The sequence below is a fragment of the Globicephala melas genome, chromosome 7, assembly GCF_963455315.2.
Source record: "Globicephala melas chromosome 7, mGloMel1.2, whole genome shotgun sequence".
Classification (NCBI taxonomy): Eukaryota; Metazoa; Chordata; class Mammalia; order Artiodactyla; family Delphinidae; genus Globicephala; species Globicephala melas.
Genome location: NC_083320.1, coordinates 6,598,779 through 6,614,693, shown reverse-complemented (window position 1 = coordinate 6,614,693; position 15,915 = coordinate 6,598,779). Strand labels below are relative to the sequence as shown.

The window sequence follows — 15,915 nt, the reverse complement described above, 5'->3', positions numbered from 1 at the left end:
CGCGGAGCAACTAAGCCCGTGCGCCACAACTGCTGAGCCTGTGCTCTAGAGCCCACAAGGCACAACTACTGAGCCCTCGTGCTGCAACTACTGAAGCCCGTGCGCCTAGAGTCCATGCTGTGCAACAAGAGAAGTCACCGCAGTGAGAAGCCCACACACCGCAACGAAGAGTTGCCCGTTCGCCGCGACTAGAGAAAGCCCGCGTGCAGCAACGAAGACCCAACGCAGCCAAAAATAAATAGTAAATAAAATAAATAAATTTATTAAAAAAAAAACAGGGAATGGGACCAAAGCCATATTCAAAGAAAACTGCAGTCTCAAAGGCCTCCATTATTTAAGAAAAACAAGCAATTGAGCATTCAGCCTAACTGTGTTCCAGACAGAGGAAACTGCCGGTGTAAAGGGCTGCTTGAGGAGCAGCCTAGTGGCCAACGCGGCTGGAGTAGAGCGAGCGAGAGTAATAGTCAGACTCTTTCTTTAAAAATACCAAAGGGCCAGATCACACAGGGCCTTGCAAGGTCACTCGGGGCTCCCCCCCTCACCCCGAGTGAGATGGGAAAGCAGAGCAGGGTTGTGTGAAGAGGACTGACTGACCTTACACTTTAAAGGATTACTCCACTTCTTTGTAAGAACACACCCTGGGAGGTGTCAGGCTGGAAGGAAGGAGATCGGTTAGGATGCTGCTGGAATAATCCAGATGAGAGGTGAAGGGGTGACAGCAGTGGAAGGAATAAGATATGATCAGATCCCAGATAAATCTTGATGGTAGAACCAGAACGATTTCCTGAAACACTGGTTCTGAAGTAAGAAAGAAAAGAATCAAAGACAATTTCAAGGTTTTTGGCCTAAGCAAGCAGAAAATGGAGCCACTGTAATAGAAAAGGGAAATGTGAGTGAAGTATGTTGAGAGATCAGGAGCTCATACATGAGTATGGCGTCTACGACTTGAGCACGAGGCGCTCAGAAGGCAGACAGAAGAGGAAACAAGACTGAGAACAGGCAGGCCGGAGAGGTGGGAAGAAAACCTAAAGAGCTGCAGTCTTCTCAAAGCAAGTGACAAAAGTCATCAAGTATGTCACTGCTGCTGAAAGAGCAAGTAAGATGAAGACCGAGACCTGCTCACTGGACACAGCAACATGGAGGCCACCGACAGCCTTGACGGAGCAGTTTCAGCTGGGGGAACGGGGGTGGGTGGGCACGGGGAATGACTCTGCCTGCAGTGGGTTCAGGATAGAACAGAAGAAAGACATACACATCGCATCTTTGAAAAGTTTTGTGGTTTCTGTTCTTTGAAACGAAAAAACACTAAAGTTACCCAAGGCCACATCCCAGGCACAAAATAACTAACCATCTTTTCCTCTAAGTAACTGCTGCCTTTCCAATGATATTTCTAGTCCCTCTTCACACTTCCAACTTACAAACATAAATAAGATACTGAACTGCCCCCCAACTCTTGATAGCATCCGATCCAAAATTAGCCCGTATCCCTCCTTACAGTCGTCTAGCACAAGTCCAGACCTTATCAGAGACACTCTAATGTCGGATTCCTATGATATGTATCACTTGCTGGCAGTAAGTCAATAATAAACCTTTTTTTAAAGCTAAAAAAACCCCAAAACAAAAAAATGTATTAAAGTTAAAAGGCAAATGAAAACGTGGGTAAATATTTACGGCTTGTAACAAAGGGTAAAAAAATATTTTATTTAAAACATGTTTGGGGACTTCCCTGGTGGCATAGTGGTTAAGAATCCGCCTGCCTATACAGGGGACGCAGGTTCTAGCCCTGGTTTGCGAAGATCCCACATGCCACAGGGCAACCAAGCCCGTGCGCCACAGCTACTGAGCCTGTGCTCTAGAGCCCGCAAGCCACAACTATTGAGCCCGTGCACAACTACTGAAGCCCACGTGCCTAGAGCCCATGTTCCATAATAAGAGAAGCCACCGCAATGAGAAGCCCGTGCACCATAACGAAGAGTAGCCCCCGCTCACCGCAACCAGAGAAAACCTGTGTGCAGCAACGAAGACCCAACGCAGCCAAAAATAAATTAAATAAATAAATTTGTTAAAAAATAATAAAAAATTTTAAAAAAAGTTTTATCACGGAAAATTTCACACACGTGCAGAGGACAGTAAAATGAACCCTCAAGTGTCCACTGCCAGCCTCAACTCCTGCTGCGGCCAGTCCTGTGTCTGTGCCCCGCCCACTTCCCCTGACTCGCTCCTCACATTCTTTTGAAGCAAATGTCAGGTATCATTTCATCTATTGATATTCAGTACTCAGCTCTAAAAGATGAAGATTCTTTTAAAAAATGTAACTCTTACATAATTATAATATCTAAAAAAACTAAGAACTCGTAAATAACAAATATTCTGTCAGTGTTCACATTTCCTTACTTTCTCTTAAACTGTTACTAGAGTTCTTTTGGTTTGAATCAAGGGCCCCATAAATTCCGTACATTGCACCCACCTGCTATTTCTCCTAAGTCTCCTTGAACCTACAGCCTGTCTCACACTGCAGTTGATTTCTTGAAGAGGAGTTTTCCACTTCAGGACAGTGCTTACCGCAGGCCTGTGGTGCACTTGACAGGTCCCTCTGTCCCCTGTACTTCTTATAAACTGGTACTCAGACCTAGAGGCTTGATCGGACTCAGGTCCAGTTTTCTTTTCTTTTGGCAAGAAGAGCACGGGTATTGTTTTGAACTTCTAAATGTCTGGGTGTTGCTCTTTTGGAGTTGTTAGCAGTTTTTCAGGATCCTTGCTTAGATCCATTAATTCATTAGGAGTTGAAAAACAGTGATAGTCTAAAATTCTTTCTTCGTTTTGTTAGCTGGGATATGTCTATTAAAAAAATCTTCTCATTATCTATTTGGTTGATGTGAGGTATAGTTTGCAAAGAAAAAGATAAATGCTCGACTCTCCCATTTGCGGTTCCCGAGCACCCACTGCAGGTAAGCAATGAATAGCATACTTTTTAGGATCACTGTGAACTCATGGACTTTATGTATGTGTGAATCAATTTTCATTATTATTCCCACTGAGGTTCAAACTCTTATCTTCAGGTTGGCTCCTGCCGCTCTCTGCTGATCCCAGAGGTCTTTGCTAGCTATACTGTTTCCTGTCCTGATAAGATGTTCCAGGCTCATCAAACACTTTCCTGACCTAGATACAGAACCAGCCATTACTCCGAGAAGCCCTAGTTCCTCTAGGAAATGGTACTGAGTGACCACAATCTGAATGCTGGGGTGCTTGCTACTACCAGGTTGATCATTGTTTCTATAAGCGATTTCAGGGGACAGAGCTAGTAAAATCATTTTTTAAAGAAAAAAAATATCAGGTTCATTCTGACTCTTCTAATTCAAATTCAGGAGCACAGGGACTTCCCTGGTGGTCCAGTGGGTAAGACTCTGTGCTCCCAATGAAGGCCCAGGTTCGATCCCTGACCAGGGAACTAAGATACTACATGCCACGGGGCAACTTAGCCTGCACGATCTAGAGCCTGCATGCCGCAATGAAGTGCCTGCACGCTGCAACTAAGACCCAACATAACCAAACGAATAAATAAATAAATAGAATCCACCAGAGGGCAGACAGCAGAAGCAAGAAGAACTACAATCCTGCAGCCTATGGAACAAAAACCACATTCACAGAAAGAAAGACAAGATGAAAAGGCAGAGGGCTATGTACCAGATGAAGGAACAAGATACAACTCCAGAAAAACAACTAAATGGAGATAGGCAACCTTCCAGAAAAAAGATTCAGAATAATGATGGTGAAGATGATGCAGGACGTCGAAAAAGAATGGAGGCAAAGATCAAGAAGATGCAAGAAATGTTTAACAAAGACCTAGAAGAATGAAAGAACAAACAAATAGAGATGAACAATACAATAACTGAAATGAAAAATACACTAGAAGGAATCAGTAGCAGAATAACTGAGGCAGAAGAACGGATAAGTGATCTGGAAGACAGAATGGTGGAATTCACTGCTGCAAACATAATAAAGAGAAAAGATTGAAAAGAAATGAAGACAGCCTAAGAGACATCTGGGACAACATTATACGCAACAAGATTCGCATTACAGGGGTCCCAGAAGGAGAACAGAGAAAGGACCAGAGAAAATATTTGAAGAGAATTATAGTTGAAAATTTCCCTAACATGGGAAAGGAAATAGCCACCCAAGTCCAGGAAGCACAGAGAGTCCCATACAGGATAAACCCAAGGAGAAACACGCTGAGACACATAGTAATCAAACTGGCAAAAATTAAAGACAAAGAAAAATTATTGAAAGCAGCAAGGGAAAAATGACAAATAACATACAAGAGAACTCCAATAAGGTTAACAGCTGATTTCTCAGCAGAAACTCTACAAGCCAGAAGGGAGTGGCATGACATATTTAAAGTGATGAAAGGGAAGAACCTACAACCAAGATTACTCTACCCAGCAAGGATCTCATTCAGATTCGATGGAGAAATCAAAAGCTTTACAGACAAGCAAAAGCTAAGAAAATTCAGCACCACCAAACCAGCTCTACAACAAATGCTAAAGGAACTTCTCTAAGTGGAAAACAGAAGAGAAGAAAAGGACCTACAAAAACAAACCCCAAACAATTATGAAAATGGTAACAGGAACATACATATCGATAATTACCTTAAACGTGAATGGATTAAATGCTCCAACCAAAAGACACAGGCTTGCTGAATGGATACAAAAACAAGACCCATCTATATGCTGTCTACAAGAGACCCACTTCAGACCTAGGGACACATACAGACTGAAAGTGAGGGGATGGAAAAAGATATTCCATGCAAATGGAAAACAAAAGAAAGCTGGAGTAGCAATACTCATATCATATAAAATGGACTTTAAAATAAAGAATGTTACAAGAGACAAGGAAGGACACTACATATTGATCAAGGGATCAATCCAAGAAGAAGATATAACAATTATAAATATATATGCACCCAACATAGGAGCACCTCAATACATAAGGCCACCGCTAACAGCTATAAAACAGGAAATCGACAGTAACAAAATAATAGTGGGGGACATTAACACCTCACTTACACCAATGGACAGATCATCCAAAATGAAAATAAGTAAAGAAACAGAAGCTTTAAATGACACAATAGACCAGATAGATTTAATTAATATTTATAGGACACTCCATCCAAAAACAGCAGATTACACTTTCTTCTCAAGTGTGCATGGAACATTCTCCAGGATAGATCACATCTTGGGTCACAAATCAAGTCTTAGTAAATTTAAGAAAACTGAAATCACATCAAGCATCTTTTCTGAGCACAACACTATGAGATTAGAAATCAATTACAGGGGAAAAAAACATAAATAACACAAACACGTGGAGGCTAAACAATACGTTACTAAATAACCAAGAGATCACTGAAGAAATCAAAGAGGAAATCAAAAAATACCTAGAGACAAATGACAATGATACACGACAATCCAAAACCTATGGGATGCAGCAAAAGCAGTTCTAAGAGGGAAGTTTATAGCAATGCAAGCCTACCTCAAGAAACAAGAAAAATCTCAAATAAACAATCTAAGCTTACACCTAAAAGAACCAGAGAAAGAAGAGCAAACAAAACCCAAAGTTAGCAAAAGGAACAAAATCATAAAGAGCAGAGCAGAAATAAATGAAACAGAAACAAAGAAAACAGTAGCAAAGATCAATAAAACTAAAAGCTGGTTCTTTGAGAAGATAAACAAAATTGATAAACCATTAGCCAAACTCATAAAGGAGGGAGAGGACTCAAATCAATAAAATTAGAAATGAAAAAGAAGAAGTTACAACAAACACTGCAGAAATACAAAGCATCCTAAGAGACTACTACAAGCAACTCTATGCCAATAAAATGGACAACCTGGAAGAAATGGACAAATTCTTAGAAAGGTATAACCTTCCAAGACTGAACCAGGAAGAAATAGAAAACAGGAACAGACCAATCACAAGTAATGAAATTGAAACTGTGATTAAAAATCTTCCAACAAACGAAAGTCCAGGACCAGATGACTTCACAGGTGAATTCTATGAAATATTTAGAGAAGAGCTAACATCCACCCTTCTCAAACTCTTCCAAAAAATTGCAGAGGAAAGAACACTCCCAAACTCATTCTATGAGGCCACCATCACCCTGATACCAAAACCAGACAAAGATACTACTAAAAAAGAAAATTACAGATCAATATCACTGATGAACAGAGACGCAAAAATCCTCAACAAAATACTAGCAAACAGAATCCAACAACACATTAAAAGGATCATACACCATGATCAAGTGGGATTTATCCCAGGGACGCAAGGATTCTTCAGTATATGCCAATCAATCAACGTGATACACCATATTAACAAACTGCAGGATAAAAACCATATGATCTTCTCAACAGACGAAGAAAAAGCTTTTGACAAAATTCAACACACATTTATGATAAAAACTCTCCAGAAAGTGGGCATAGAGGGAACCTACGTCAACATAATAAAGGCCATATATGACCCACAGCAAACATCATTCTTAATGGTGAAAAACTGAAAGCATTTCCTCTAAGATCAGGAACAAGACAAGGATGTCCACTCTCACCACTATTATTCAACACGGTTTTGGAAGTCATAGCCATAGCAATCAGAGGAGAAAAAGAAATAAAAGGAATACAAATTGGAAAAGAATTAAAACTGTCACTGTTTGCAAATGACATGATACTACACATAGAGAATCCTAAAGATGCCACCAGAAAACTACTAGAGCGAATCAATGAATCTGGTAAAATTGCAGGATACAAAATTAATGCACAGAAATCTCTTGCATTCCTATACACTAATGAGGAAAAATCTGAAAGAGAAATTAAGGGAACTCTCCCATTTGCCATTGCAACAAAAAGAAAAAAATACCTAGGAATAAACCTACCTAGGGAGACAAAAGACCTGTATGCAGAAAACTATAAGACACTGATGGAAGAAATTAAAGATGATACAAACAGATGGAGAGAGATACCATGTTCTTGGATTGGAAGAATCAATATTGTGAAAATGACTCTACTACCCAAATCAATCTACAGATTCAATGCAATCCCTATCAAATTACCAATGGCATTTTTTTCAGAACTAGAACAAAAAACCTTAAAATTTATATGGAGACACAAAAGACCCCGAATAGCCAAAGCAGTCTTGAGGGAAAACAACGGAGCTGGAGGAATCAGACTCCCTGACTTCAGACTATACTACAAAGCTACAGTAATCAAGACACTGGCACAAAAACAGAAATACAGATCAATGGAACAGGATAGAAAGCCCAGAGATAAACCCACGCACCTGTGGTGAACTAACCTATGACAAAGGAAGCAAGGATATACAATGGAGAAAAGACAGCCTCTTCAATAAGTGGTGCTGGGAAAACTGGACAGCTACATGTAAAAGAATGAAATTAGAACACTCCCTAACACCACACACAAAAATAAACTCAAAATGGATTAGAGACCTAAATGTAAGACCAGACACTATAAAACTCTTAGAGGAAAACATAGGAAGAATACTCTTTGATATGAATCACAGCAAGATCTTTTTTGATCCACTTCCTAGAGTAATGGAAATAAAAACAAAAATAAACAAATGGGACCTAATGAAACTTAAATGCTTTTGCACAGCAAAGGAAACTACAAACAAGACAAAAAGACAACCCTCAGAATGGGAGAAAATATTTGCAAATGAATCAACGGACAAAGGATTAATCTCCAAAATATATAAACAGCTCATGCAGCTCGATATTAAAAAACATACAACCCAATCCAAAAATGGGCGGAAGACCCAAATAGACATTTCTCCAAAGAAGACATACAGATGGCCAAGAAGCACATGAAAGGTTGCTCAACATCACTAATTATTAGAGAAATGCAAATCAAAACTACCATGAGGTATCACCTCACACCAGTTAGAATGGGCAACCCATTCTCTGGGCATATACCCAGAGAAAACCATAATTCAAAAAGACACATGCACCCCAACGTTCACTGCAGCACTATTTACCATAGCCAGGTCATGGAAGCAACCTAAATGCCCATCGACAGATGAATGGATAAAGAAGATGTGGTACATATATACAATGGAATATTACTCAGCCATAAAAAGGAAGGAAATTGGGTCATTTGTAGAGACTGTCATACAGAGTGAAATAAGTCAGAAAGAGAAAAACAAATAGTGCATATTAATGCATACATGTGAAACCTAGAAAAATGGTACAGATGAACCAGTTTGCAGGGCAGAAATATAGACACAGATGTAGAGAACAAACATATGGACACCAAGGGCGGAAAGCAGCAGGGCAGGGGGTGGTGGTGGTAGGATGAATTGGGAGATTGGGATTGACATGTATATAGTAATATGTATAAAATGGATAACTAATAAGAACCTGCTGTATAAAAAAATAAAATTAAATTTAAATTATAAACAAATAAATAAATATTAAAAAAAGAAGTCCACACACCACAACTAAAGATCACGCATGCCGCAACGGAGATTCCCACATGGCGCAGCCAAAATAAATAAATAAGTAAATAAACAAGCAAACAAATAAATATTTAAAACAAACCTAAAAACAAATTCAGGAGTACAGGCTTTCTTTAACCACACTGATGTTATCTGCCTCTCCATTTTCCAAGACTGAAAGTCCCCGTTCTCAGTGACATTAACCTAATTGTTTGCTTTATCACACACACACATTCACACCTGTGTGTGTGAGATGTGTGTACACTTAATGTAGAAACAGCAGAAGGAAATATGCCAAAATGTTAACATTAGTGGGATAAGGGATAATGAGGGGTTTTAATTCTTTTCTTTTAACCCATTTTTATATATCCCAAATTTCTACAATAAACATGCATTATTAGTAGTCAGACAAGAAAAAAGAATCATCTTATTTTTAAAACCACAGCTGGCTCACCACCTTTCAAACAATCCAAACTATTCTTTTATTGAATACATAGAATTCTTTAATGCATATTATGTAAACCCTACCCTTAGGATCTCAAAATCCTAACACAGGTTCCCACTGCTCCCCATACCAAACACCCACAGACCCCGGCCACCCAAAGTAAAATTCCTTACATCTCTCACAGATATTGTTTCTTCTACTATGATCTCCATCTCCGTCCCAGGCTGAACATCGCTCCCCACAGCGAAAAACAGGAACAGCTAAGATCAAGATAGAGTTATAAATGCAATTTAATTTGAATTTCAAAATTCTATAAATATATTATTTATTTCCCAAACCGGAAAGCCAATGGTCATAAAACTTTAATAAAAATCTCAAATTATGGGGCTCTGGTGGCGCAGTGGTTGACAGTCCGCCTGCCGATGCAGCGGACACAGGTTCGCGCCCCGGTCCGGGAAGATCCCGACCCGCGGAGATCCCGCGGAGTGGCTGGGCCCGTGAGCCATGGCCGCTGAGCCTGCGCGTCTGGAGCCTGTGCTCCGCAACGGGAGAGGCCACAACAGTGAGAGGCCATGTACCGCAAAAAAAAAAAAAAAAATCAAATTATGTAAAAACAAGTCTACGTTGGGTATTTTAAAGTTACAATTTAAACAATAATCTTGACTACCTAGAAATGTAAGATTCTTTATCACCAATGTTTTTACTCGTAAGAAACATCTCTCACAGACATTATTTATTCTAGTACGATCTCCATCTCTCTCTCAGTCATTCCTCAAAGAGATTTGCCATTACTATACACTATAAGCATTTTCTGAGTCATTAGTTTGTGATCTTATTTTCTGTCCAGAGGTCCCATATACTTTAACTCCCTGGAACCCACAGGAAAAATGTAAATCTGATCTCATCAATTCAGTTCTTTACAGCCCTATTTTTCCTTTCTAACTCAACCGCACTTGTCATGTTTTTTCTCCTATGATCTTGTCATGCACTACTATTTGTTAGAGTTTGGGGAACAACAAATTAAAGGGGAGGTAGTTGGGAAAACTAATGAAGTGGATTAGTTCCATGTCAGGGATCTAGGAGCCATGGGGATCCTGATATGAGTTTAGCTTATCATGATACAGAGTCTTAACAGTAAGGACTTCATTATGGCTTTTGGACTGTAATGGAAGTTTATTAAGTAGGTAGGGTTCTAGGCAAAGGTCAACCTGATAGTATTCTGTAAATAAAATGAATACCGATAAAGAAAAATCTGCTGTGAGTCTATTAAATTATTTCAGGGAGTAATTAAGTTCAAAATCAGTATACTGTATTTCATTAAATCTAAAATGCTGCCCGTTGGTACTTAATATTTTATGCACTACTAAGAAAGGAAGCATAGCATCAGCTCCAGTGCAGGATGCCACTGACTGTAAGATGCATCTTAATCTCACAGATGTTAAAATATAGGAGAAAAGGTGTACATTTTAGAATTTATGAATTATGGTGGTTGAAACTGGTGGCCACTCAACTTTAAAGATCTCCCTTAACCACAAAATTTTCACAGAAAAACAACCTTATGAATATACTTTGACATAGTATTTTTGACTTAAACACAGAGAACTACATGGATGTATTCCTAAATAAAAGGTATCATTTAAGGAAAAGAAAAATTTTAAGAAAAACAGTATTACTGCAGTAGTTAAGGAACGAACCATACAATTAAGAACTTCTGATCACGGTAAGGTTGGTTTGGGTCTGTCAGGTGATCTCCTTTTACCTGAGAAGACGTTGGTGCTTTTCCAGGACACAGTCCCAAAGAACTCCCCATCTTCAATTCTGCTTCCTTCAAAGTATAATTGTCTGGCACTAAAAAGAATTTTGATAACATGGTAAATGGTATTAATTCCTACCTTTGGGCAAACTACTACACTGAAATCAGCCTTTCTTTGTAAATCAAGAATGTTAAGAAAGAAAAAAACTGAGTTATACTCCATGCAAAAGGATTATATACAGTTATGTTTGATCTTAGATTTTCTCACTCTAGGACGTATACTCTTGTTATCTGTACAGCAATGCTAAGAAATAAGAGGCAGCTATGAATGTTCTAGATTCATACTTAACAAAAGAGAGCTGTTGTCTGCATGGATTATGTAATATTCTGAATTGATTCATGCATGATGGACTAGCTTCTTCCAAGTTTAAAGCTGCTATGGTGACTACCATCAAAAGAGTAAATTAAGTCTAATGACAAGATGTGTTACAGAGGTAAAAACCAAGGCTCTGGTTACTGTGATAACTGGTATCATGATGAAATCAGCAAAACAAATAAAAAACTTTGATAACAAATCTAGAAAGATACAACTAGGGCAAAACCATGACTAAAATGCATGTCAGCTAATCAGAAAGACAGGTGTTTTCCTTCAGAAAACAGAAGTGTTTGATTTTTGGTTAGGACTGTCTGTAATTCACAAGGAAGACACCTGGGTGAAAGTCTGTTCTATAAACCAGTTTCTAAAAGGTAACTTAAAAATATTAGGTATTGGAAGTCACTGTTTAAGGTAAAAGTGTTGAGAAAGACAGGTGGCATGAGTAGGTGCCAGCTTTTGAAGGCTACCAAAAAGATTTACCTGGACAAAGAAGCTTCCCATCTCTATCAATAGGCCTCAAACAGCTGTCCTCGGCTATAAATAAAAAGATGCTGGTTAGTGCAGCAAACAAACAAAACCAAAGAGAGATGCTATACTGTGTTAATTAGCAGGACGCTAAAAAAACAAAAAAACAAGCAAAAAAAACCCAACAACAAAAAAACACGTACAGGCAGTCTTCCCTTTGCACAGCAGTGCAGGACCCTAAGAACACCTGTACAAGTTGAAACTGTGCACAGAAATCTTAAAAAAAAAATTATGATTGTACCGTGACCTTTAAAATTTTTTGTCAAAACATTAAAAACTCTGTCAGTTATACATCCACAGTGAAATAAAAAAATAGCAAACTAATATTTACACTGTAATTTGAAACACTACGGGGGGCTTCCCTGGTGGCGCAGAGGTTAAGAATCCGACTGCCAATGCAGGGGACACGGGTTTGAGCCCTGGTCCGGGAAGATCCCACATGCTGCGGAGCAACTAAGCCCAGGCGTCACAACTACTGAGCCTGCGCTTTAGGGCCCGCGAGCCACAACTACTGAGCCCACATGCTGCAACTACTGAAGCCCATGTGCCTAGATCCCGTGCTCCGCAACAAGAGAAGCCACCGCAGTGAGAAGCCCGTGCACCGCAATGAAGAGCAGCCCCCACTCGGCACAACTAGAGAAAGCCGGTGCGCAGCAACCGAGACCCAACACAGACAAAAATAATAGATTAAAAAAAGAAAACACTACAGACACTGAGAATTAAAATGTTTTCTTTGTAAAAAACACAAGAATAGTTTAAACAGGCATTGCTTTTGTCTCGTAGAGCTTGCAGTACAGGGTGAACATCTTCTCTAGCCCCTAATGATAATCTAAGTTTGGATCAGCTTCCAGTATTTTGTTTTGTACTTTCAATTTCATGAAATATCTCCAAGAGCTCCTTTAATATGAAGTGTTTCTGCCAGCGTCGACTCCTCTGGGATATCTTCATATACTTCTCATCACAACCACTTCCCTCACTCCTGTGAGTTTATGTTAAGTTCCTCTGGCTGCACATCTGGATCCTCTCAAATGACAGCAGCGTCAGCATTCCCACAGCCAGCTATTTCTTCTACAGCTCCATATACTTTTGTTTCTCTCTCTCTTTTCTTAATATATTTATTTATGTTTTGGCTGTGTTGGGCCTTTTGTGGCTGCGTGCGACTTTCTCTAGTTGCAGTGAGCGGGGGCTGCTCTTCGTTGTGGTGTGTGGGCTTCTCATTGCAGTGGCTTCTCTTGTTGCGGAGCACGGGCTCTAGGCGCAAGGGCTTCAGTAGCTGTGGCTCTTGGGCTCTAGAGCGCAGGCTCAGTAGTTGTGGCGCACGGGCTTAGTTGCTCTGCGGCATGTGGGATCTTCCCGGACCAGGGCTCGAACCCGTGTCCCCTGCATTGGCAGGCAAATTCTTAACCACTGCACCACAAGGGAAGTCCCATACACTTTTGTTTCTCTCCTGCACTTTCACCATTGTTGGCTACTTCGATTATCCGTTCTTGTAAAATGTTACCCGAGTTTACCACTGGGAGAAAAGGAGGCAATAAACTACACACTTTGCTGTCTACGTGGTGAAATTAATAGCAGCTATGCACTGACCAATCACTGATAGGCTTTAAAGAGTGAAGTAACTGGCCACTGACCACGATGTACATGTTATTTCACAGTGATCTGTAGACTAAAGAGCTAGTAGCAAAGTTTGTACTTTATGCAATTACTCAGTTAATATCCAGTGGCAGCTGAAATCTGAACCATGCTGCTGGGTAACGGTGATGAACGGTGGCCACTGAAATTCATGTGTATTAGAACTGCATAGACTCTGCCTAGATTTAAAATAAGTTAGGTGATTTTTATGCTTAGTTATTAGTAAATGGATTAGGGCCAGTATGCCCTGTTTTTGAGGATGCAAAGACTCCTGCTTTGTGGGAAGAAGTATATTAGGTTTTAATTCCAAACAATTCTTACCAAGTTGCATATGAGGTGGGGGAATTCAAAGGGGTGGAGGCTTCTGAGAGGGCAGGAATGCCATGGGCCTTAGAAGTTCTATCTTTATCTGAACAGAACAGAATCTCTTTGAGATTCCTGAGTTCTAGCCCTTATACTACAGTAATGTGAAGCCAGCATAGAATTCTAATACAAACTCCTTGACAACTGAAACAGCTTATGTAAAAGAGTTCTCCAATTTAAAAAATGTTAATTTAAAATACTGTTTTTAAAAAAAATTTTCACTTTCATTCAACACACACCATGTATCTTCTATGTGCCAGGTACTGTCCTAGAAGCTGACAATAAGAAAAACAGCCATGGACTCTGCCCGCAAAGAGCCTCATCTAATGGGGGAGGTGGACATTCATAACACAAAACACGGGTAGTTACAGTGTAAGTGCTACGAAGGGAAGGACAGGGCGTTAGAGTACGAGAGACAGATTAACTGAGGTTGTGTAGCCAGGGATGACGGAAATAACATTTCAGCTGAGACCAAATGAGTGACTGAAGTTAGCAGATGAAGAGTAAAGGGAACAGAGTTCAAAAAAGATTACAGGACTAAGAAGTCGCAGGGGGGCTTCCCTGGTGGTGCAGTGGTTAAGAATCCACCTGCCGATGCAGGGGACATGGGTTTGATCCTTGGTCTGGGAAGATCCCACAGGCTGCGGAGGAACTAAGCCCGTGCGCCACAGCTACAGAGCCTGCACTCTAGAGCCCGGGAGCCACAACTACTGAAGCCTGTGCGCCTAGAGCCCAAGCTCCGTAACAAGAGAAGCCACCACAGTGAAGAGCAGCCCCCGCTCTCCACAACTAGAGAAAGCCCACGCGCAGAAACAAAGACCCAACGCAGCCAAAAATAAATATGTAAAAACAAAAAAACAAAAAACCTTCCTCTGCTTTAAAAAAAAAAAAAAAGTCGTCTCGGGGGTGGAAGAGAGCCTGTGACCAGAAATTCCACAAAGTCAGCATGGGAAGTACGTTGTGAGTAAGCAGGTGAGTGGACTGCAAGGAGGTCAGTTAGGCAGTGGTCAGACGAAGCAGGTTCCTGTAGGCCAGGAGCCCGCAGGCAATACACTACCAAGTACAAAGAGCACAACAGGGCTTTGAGCAGAGGGTGACATGATCTGATTCACCTACGTTTAAGAAGATCACTTGCTATGTAAAGAATAGTTTGGAGGGAAGAAGGAGTGGAAGAAAGGAGATCTGTGACATGGGAAGACAACAAACTATTAATTTTAATAAACCATATATTCTTTTTTTTTTTTTTTTTTTTTTTGCGGTACGCGGGCCTCTCACTGCTGCAGCCTCTCCTGCTGCGGAGCACAGGCTCTGGACGCGCAGGCCCAGCGGCCATGGCTCACAGGCCCAGCCGCTCCGTGGCACGAACCCACGTCCCCCGCATTGGCAGGCTGACTCTCAACCACTGCGCCACCAGGGAAGCCCGCATAAACCATATATTCTTAAGTAACTTTACTGAAGTATAATTTACTTACAATAAAACACATCCAGTTTAAGCGCACAGTTTAAAAGAGGTCGATGAAAACACTCAGTAACCACCAGCAAATTGAGATATAATTTGCGTCACCCCCCAAATTCCCTCATGCCACTCCGTAGTCAATCCCCCATCCCCTGATTCTGATCTGCCTCTGTAACTACAGCTTAGGTTTTCTTTTTTGACAATTTCACATCGGTAAGTGGAATCCTAAGAGTATTACTCTTTTGTGACTAGCTTCTTTTGCTTGGCATGATGTCTCTGAGATTCACCCATGTTTTGCATGGGGTGGTAGTTCTTTTACTGATGAATAGTATCCCATTGTATGGATACACCACGATTTGTTCACCTGCTCACTGGTATTTGGATTGTTTCCCATTTTTGGTTATGAACATTTACATACAGTATTTGTAAGGATACATGTTTTAATTTTTCTTGGATAAAAATCCAGGAGAATTGATAAGTGAATGTTTAAATGCACAGGAAATAAGCTAACTCCTTACCAAAGTGACTGTACCATTTTACACTCCCACCAACAATACACGGCAGTCCCAGTTGCTCCACATCTTTGCTATCACTTAGTTTTGTCAGCATCTAAAATTTTAATCATTCTACTAAGTGTGCAGTGATGTGTCATTACGGTTTTAGTTTGTTGGCTAATGATACTGAGCATCTTCTCCTGTGCTTATTGGGTGTTCATAGGTAGATTTTCTTTTGTAAAGTGGCTTCCCAATTTGGGTTGTCTTCTGATTAGGTTATAAGTATTTTTTATATATCCTGGATGCAAGTCTATTGTCAAATACATGTTTTATAAATTTTTTCTCTCAGTTTGTGGCCTGCCTTTTCAAATGCCTTTA

The 15,915-nt window shown here is 40.3% G+C and overlaps 1 protein-coding gene across 15 annotated transcripts in view; it reads right to left on the bottom strand.

The window, feature by feature from the left end:
• USP40 (ubiquitin specific peptidase 40) overlaps positions 1 to 15,915 on the bottom strand; it is a 91,047-nt gene that overhangs the window by 24,840 nt on the left and 50,292 nt on the right. For all 15 annotated transcript variants that reach the window (XR_009564504.2, XM_060301708.1, XM_030868130.2 and 12 more), the window contains 3 exons: positions 11,548 to 11,601; positions 10,698 to 10,786; positions 9,112 to 9,198 (listed from right to left, as the gene is read on the bottom strand). Coding sequence is in view for 14 of the 15 variants with exons in the window: in XM_060301708.1 (XP_060157691.1) it covers positions 9,112 to 9,198; positions 10,698 to 10,786; positions 11,548 to 11,601 (230 nt within the window). In the remaining variant the exon portion in view is untranslated. The remainder of the gene's footprint in view (positions 1 to 9,111; positions 9,199 to 10,697; positions 10,787 to 11,547; positions 11,602 to 15,915) is intronic.